This window comes from Mytilus edulis, unplaced genomic scaffold, assembly GCF_963676685.1.
Source record: "Mytilus edulis unplaced genomic scaffold, xbMytEdul2.2 SCAFFOLD_295, whole genome shotgun sequence".
In the NCBI taxonomy this organism is placed as follows: Eukaryota; Metazoa; Mollusca; class Bivalvia; order Mytilida; family Mytilidae; genus Mytilus; species Mytilus edulis.
This window is the reverse complement of record NW_027269112.1, coordinates 40,289-47,914: the sequence shown is the minus strand read 5'-3', so window position 1 is coordinate 47,914 and position 7,626 is coordinate 40,289. Positions and strand designations below refer to the sequence as shown.

Genomic DNA, 7,626 nt, shown 5'->3' with positions numbered 1-7,626 from the left:
GACATTTCAGTGTGTGCACTCTTGTTTCTATTATTAAGAGTAATAATATAATTCTATTTGGTATATACAATCCTTTTTAGGTATACATGTCCATGAGACAGGGTTTATCTCACCTTGACCTCAGATTTAACAGAATCTAGGCTAACCTATAAGGGACATGTAACCTTGGATTATACACATGTAACCTTGGCATACACATGTAACCTTGCATACACATGTAAAATTGTGTGCATAGTCAGATCTCACTAGGGTCATTATCCTTTATTCACCTCAAATTGATGTACTCAAATATAGTAAGTAAATAAAAAAGTCTTTGCTGTGATATTGGATACGTTTCTATTTTTAACAAGTGACTGAGCTTAACCATTTGTCATGTTTGTGCTTATTCAAAGAGCAGAGCATCATTAGATAAATTTGTAAAACCTATGGAGTTATTAAATGTATGCAAAGTACTAAATTTTAAAATAATTTATTCATTGTTATTGTGTGAAAAAAAAAGGATTTATTTCCAACAGAAGCTGCATTACAAGGGCTTTTTAGGGTAATGCTCAATTACTGAAAAATAAATATCACTTTGGACCCCGAAAATTTCACCACACATGTGCAAATGTCTCAGCTTCGAAACAAGCCATCATACATATATAATTACATTAGATGTAAGTTTCATTAAAATACTTTATTCTGATTGGCTAACTGTAAATCACGTGTTATTCCTTAAGCAATTGCATCACTCAATAAAACTTATCATTCATGATAACATGTGGTCCCACAATAAAGTGCACAGTTAAATTAAAAAAAAAAAAAATATAAAATTCGTGTTTTCATGATCATAGCTAAAAGCTGTAATTATAAGTATTGAATGCTTCTTTTTGTAACTTCATAGGGTTGTAAAAGCGTTCACCGTGCGCACATTTTTAGAATACAAAATGTACTTCTGCCAACGCTTTTACACCCCAATATATAAAGTTACAAAAAGAAGCATTCAACTCTTAAATGCAAGTTTGCCATATGGGCAGAGGAATTGAGTAAAAATCTACCATTATCGCCTACCTGAAATGAATTGTTAATATTTAAAGTACTAAATATTAAAATAATTTATTCATTGTTATTGTGTGAAAAAAAAAGGATTTATTACCAACAGAAGCTGCATCACAAGGGCTTTTTAGGGTATGCTCAATTACTGAAAAATAAATATCACCACACATGTGCAAATGTCTCAGCTTTGAAACAAGTTAGTTAGTTTTCTCGTTTGAATTGTTTTACATTGTCTTAGCGGGGCCTTTTATAGCTGACTATGCGGTATGGGCTTTGCTCATTGTTGAAGACCGTACGGTGACCTATAGTTGTTAATGTTTGTGTCATTTTGGTCTTTTGTGGATAGCTGTCTCATTGGCAATCATACCACATCTTCTTTTTTATATAACAGATATTGTATGGCAAATTATATAGTAAGGAATGAAAGGTTTTGAGATAACAAAATGTGAGACAACTTACACCATAGACTTATTTCACCATTTTAATTCTGTTTTAAATGATTATGATTAATTCATATGAATATTAAGTTTTTTATGCCCCCTCCGTAGCGGATGAGGCATTAAGTTTTACCCTTGTCCGTACCGTACGTCCATACGTCCCAAAGTTGGTTTCCCGTTCTATTATTTTGGTTTGCGAAATGTAACCAAATGTTATGAAACTTTTACACAATGATTATTACCTCAAAACACAGATCAAGTTTGAATTTTGGAGGCGTCACTTTAACCGTGCTAGAGTTAGGCCCTTTACAAATGAAAAATTGCTAATTTTTTCGTTTCCGTTCTCTAACTTTAGTTTGCCTCAAATAAATGTTATGAAATTTATACACAATACTTATAACTACAAAATACAAATCAAGTTTGATTTTTGGTGGTGTCACTTTTACTGTTCTAGAGTTATGTCCCTTTACAAAAGGAAAATTTGCTGAATTTTTGTTTCAGTTCTCTAACTTAAGTTTGCCTCAACCAAATGTTACGAAACTTATACACAATACTTATTACTACAAAACTCAGATCAATAACAAATTGGGGTAGCATCACTTTTACCTTTCTTCAGTTGTCCCTTTGTAACTTTATATGATATGCAAGCATCTTGTGTCCTATGGACACATTCCCCATTTATTTTATTTCTAATTAGCTACACTTAATATATTTTTCAGAGCTGATAAAAAAACAAATAGAAGACTGGGAAAAGAAAGATAAGATGTTTGTGAATACAAGAGCCAGTGATTATGTCATGGAACGTTTACAGGATAAAAGTTGCTTGACATTAACTGCCCCATCAGGAGTTGGAAAATCATTTATTGCAAGGACACACATCACTTCTTTTAAAGAAGGAAGGATACACTATAATACCAGTGTACTCACCAACAGACATTAGAGATTATTATCAGCCTGATAAACAGACCGTCTTCATTGTAGATGATATTTGTGGAAATTTCACTGCCAACCAACAACAGATTGATAACTGAAAACAACTGTTACCTGTGATTAACACAATTATTGCAGACAAATGTTGTAAGATTATTGTATCTTGTAGATTACAAGTTTATAAAGATGATAAGTTTAATGTATTATCACCTTTTAAATCCTGTGAATGTAATTTAATATCAGATAAGTTATGTCTTACATCTGTAGAGAAAACAAATATAGCCAAAACCTATATTGGTACAAGCATGACAGACATTGATGATTTATCTTCTAAATGTGATTTCTTCCCACTCTTATGTTCCTTATATCACAAAAAAAGAAGATGTAGATGTCAAAGAATATTTCAAAAATCCTTTTGATGTCTATAAAAGTGAGCTAGACAGGTTAAGTGAGCATGGTGATGAAGGGAAACTATAAAATATGTAGTCTTGCTTTATGTGTTCTCTTTAATAATCAGCTAAATGAGAAATGGTTCCAAGGTAAAATGACAGATGAACAACGACAGATCATAAAAGACACATGTGAGGCTTGTGAGTTCAACAGTATACCAAAGGCAAAACTAAAGAAAGCACTTGACACTCTAGATGGTACATTTATCTGTAAACAGAATGGTATTTATAAAACTCTACATGATAAACTGTTTGACTTTCTTGCTCATTACTTTGGTCAGAAAATGATAGAATGTTTAATACACCATGGTGATAGTGATTTAGTACATGAACGTTTTATCTGGCAGAAGTCACCAGATGACAAGAACAGTAATATAGACTTCATTATAGAAATACCAGATGATTATTTAGAATCATATTTACAAAAGTTTATAAAGGACTGGTCAGTAGGAAAGGTGTCAGCTGTATTCACTAACAATACTATGAACGTATCATCATTCAGACAAAAGTTAATACAGTACTTACTACAACTAGATAAATCACAACAAGTAATATTAGCCAGTACCAAGGATACAGTGAGACCAAAGGAGGACTGTGGATCAGGTAATACTCCACTGGTATATACTTGTTATACTGGTTATACTGATATAGTCCAGTGGATTTTACATAATGGTGTGGATGTGGATCAGTGTAGAGATGATGGGGTTACTGGACTGTTCATGGCAAGTCAGGAAGGACATACTGATATAGTAAAGTTACTGTTAGAGAGGAATCCTAATGTTGATCTATGTGACAAGGATGGCTATAGTCCTCTGCTCATGGCAAGTCAGGAAGGACATACTGATATAGTAAAGTTACTGTTAGAGAGGAATCCTAATGTTGATCTATGTAACAATGATGGCTGGAGTCCTCTGTACAAGGCAAGTTATAAAGGACATACTGATATAGTAAAGTTACTGTTAGAGAGGAATCCTAATGTTGATCTATGTAACAAGGATGGTATAAGTCCTCTGTACAAGGCAAGTTATAAAGGACATACTGATATAGTAAAGTTACTGTTAGAGAAGAAATCTAATGTTGATCTATGTAACAATGATGGCTGGAGTCCTCTGTACATGGCAAGTCAGCAGGGACATTCTGATATAGTAAAGTTACTGTTAGAGAGGAATCCTAATGTTGATCTATGTAACAAGATTGGCTGGAGTCCTCTGTACGTGGCAAGTCAGCAAGGACATACTGATATAGTAAAGTTACTGTTAGAGAAGAATCCTAATGTTGATCTATGTCACAAGGATGGCTGGAGTCCTCTGTACGTGGCAAGTCAGCAAGGACATACTGATATAGTAAAGTTACTGTTAGAGAAGAATCCTAATGTTGATCTATGTCACAAGGATGGCTATAGTCCTCTGTACTGGGCAAGTACTAAAGGACATACTGATATAGTAAAGTTACTGTTAGAGAAGGATCCTAATGTTGATCTATGTGACAACGATGGCTGTAGTCATCTGTACGTGGCAAGTCAGCAAGGACATACTGATATAGTAAAGTTACTGTTAGAGAAGAATCCTAATGTTGATATATGTAACAAGGATGGCTATAGTCCTCTGTTACTGGCAAGTAATAATGGACATACTGATATAGTAAGGTTACTGTTAGAGAGGAATCCTAATGTTGATCTATGTGACAAGGATGGCTATAGTCCTCTGTACGTGGCATGTCAGCAAGGACATACTGATATAGTAAAGTTACTGTTAGAGAGGAATCCTAATGTTGATCTATGTAACAAGATTGGCTGGAGTCCTCTGTAGAAGGCAAGTCAGATAGGACATACTGATATAGTAAAGTTACTGTTAGAGAGTAATCCTAATGTTGATCTATGTGACAAGATTGGCTGGAGTCCTCTGTACGTGGCAAGTCAGCAAGGACATACTGATATAGTAAAGTTACTGTTAAAAAAGAATCCTAATGTTGATCTATGTACCAAGAAAGGTTTTACACCACTGATCAGTGCATGTACTAGTAACAATATCAGTATAGTACAGCTGTTAATGAAACATAAACCAGACATTAATGCCCAGACATATGATGGAGGTAATGCTTTATATTTCAGTACATGGAATGGAAATGTAGAAATGATGCAGTTACTGTTAGAGAACAATGCTGACTGTAATATTTGTGGCCATAGTAAACAAAAAATTACAGATGCATTAAATAATGGTCCCAAACATTAGATGAATATAAACAAGGATTATGTGATAGCTTTCTAGAGAAAGCATTACACATGTAGCAGATTATATCAGTAAGAAGTCAATAGATTATGTCTTTGATGTAGACGCTGGTTCTTCTCCATTACACATTGCCTGTTTTTATGGGTAGGTTAGATGTAGTCCGTTGTCTACTGGACTACAATGCTAACATCAACATTACAAAAGAAGATGGAACCTCACCATTATTGTATGCATGTGAAGTAGGACATGAAGATATTGTATGTTTATTGTTAGATAAAGGAGCAGATACACAGATTTGTAGACTAAACGGGGCATCTCCGTTAACCATTGCAACAGATAATGGACATACATCTATAGTAATGATGTTAAAAATCACACAAAGAAAGAAGAAAGTTAAACTTAACTCTTGTTCTTTTGTCAGTGGTTCTTTGTGACATGTAAAAAAAACCCTGCAAGGGATGTTAAATGTCTTTTTTTAAACTCTTGTTCTTTAGTCGGTGGTTTGTTATGATATGTAACTATCATGCAGCAGATGACAAAAACACCTTTTTTTATTTTATTGTTGTCATGGTTGTTAGGTGTTTGTTTATGTTTGATATTTACTGAAATTCATCCCATCATATTCTCTCTATTTCTACACATGCAGTTAAGCTTCACATTACGTGAATATATATCTTAATTGTATTACAAGGAATAGAAGAAACATTTTAGATTCAAATGCAGTAAAAATATTGTGTTGATGCCAATGAAAAAAACTGTACCACACTTAGTACACATTGTATTTCTATTGTTACTTAGTATTCTTTTTAATTACTTCATTGATTTCTAAATTCACATTTCTTTCTGCCTGATTAGCCAGGTCATTTTTTGTCTTATTTAGTGTAACAATATTCAATTCAGAAAACAAATAAGTAAATACGTACATCAATACAATACAGGTATTGGAAAACAAGTGATAAGTCACTTGTAAAACTCTTTTTGAATGGCGAAATTAATTACAATGGACAGACAAATTTACAATCATATCATTGCCTAATTTGCTTCTCATGTTAAACATTCAACATTTTACTGTATTATTGGTGGGATAGGTATATTCCGTTGTCTTCTGAACCACACTGCTAACATCAACATGACAAAAGAAGATGGAACAACACCATTATTTTTTGCATGTGAAGTGGGACATGATGACATTGTACATTTATTGTTAGATGGTGCAGTTATATATAGCGGTTTGGGCTTTGCTCATTTTTGAAGGTCGTATTGTGACCTATAGTTGTTAATTTCTGTGTCATTTGGTCTCTTGTGAAGAGTTGTTTCATTGGCAATCATACCATATTTTCTTTTTGTATGTATACAAATATAGCCTACCATTTTATTTGTATTGTTATGTAGAATCGTGTTTTCTCTCATTTTACTGATTGTATGACATACTTTTATGTACTGTATACAAATATAGACTACCATTTTATTTGTATTGTTACATTTGTTCGTGTTTTATGTACTGTATACAAATATAGACTACCATTTTATTTGTATTGTTACATTGATTCGTGTTTTATGTTCTGTATACAAATATAGACTACCATTTTATGTGTATGTTATAAATGTTTGTTTCGTGTTCTCTCTTATGTATGTATTCCTTTCTATATTTTTGCTAACTTGACAAACCCCTATGTTGTTTGTTTTGTTTGGATGTTGGGGAACTGTATAATTGCAAGATAGATATGTTGTATTTAATCTGTTAACAAGAACTTATTATTATGACACGTAATAACCATACATTCTAAAGAAGAAAAAACAGTGATCTATATATGCTAAAGAAATAATAATGTATTACAGCAGGCCTGGAAGGCCATGTAAGATCTGTCATCACTTTGGGTCCATTGTCTGTTTGTCTTTCCGTCTATTGCCTTTCAGCTTTTGAAAGATGATTTTATTTGAAACCTTGAATGAGTTTTTACTTAATTTTGTATGCATTTTTATACGACCACATAATGATATTACGTCGTCATGGTCCGATGAATTTTGAATTACCGCCCTTACACTGCTGTTAAATTATGTATAAAGAATTTTTGTATTGTTTTGAGGTGATTAGCTGTCAATTCATTTTTAGAATATACTATCTTAATAAGTTAAAATTGCTGATTAAGGTAAATTATTTTTAGCTTTGATTGTATGTCATTTTCTATTTCAAGACTTTTATAATGTATTTAAATGGGTTATTATGGTTGCAAACTCCATTGGAAATTTGAATTGAAATTATGACCAGAAATGAAGGAAAGAAGTTTTTTTGGATAAATTCAAATCATATAAAAATAATAAGTAAAGCAGGAAAGACTTTTCAGTGTGTGCACTCTTGTTTCAAATTCTTTGATCTCTTCTGGAAGTTATGAAAGTAGTAAGACTGAATGCTGTGTATAACCACCCTGCTTCAAAAAAAGTATGATACTTACTTGCTTTGCCAGTTTTTTAACCATTTTGTAGTAACCTCATAAAGTTTTAACATGGCAGCTAACACCATTGTTAAATCACTTTTGTATGATCCTG

At 32.7% G+C, this 7,626-nt stretch overlaps 1 protein-coding gene across 1 annotated transcript; it reads left to right on the top strand.

Annotated features, from left to right (window-relative positions):
* Positions 1-2,191: 2,191 nt before the first annotated feature.
* Positions 2,192-7,386, top strand: LOC139509580 (ankyrin-1-like; the record flags this gene model as incomplete). The annotated part of the gene is given in 1 exon segment (XM_071296195.1): positions 2,192-7,386. A coding segment is annotated over 1 exon segment (1,803 nt). The 3' UTR covers positions 4,660-7,386.
* Positions 7,387-7,626: the final 240 nt, after the last annotated feature.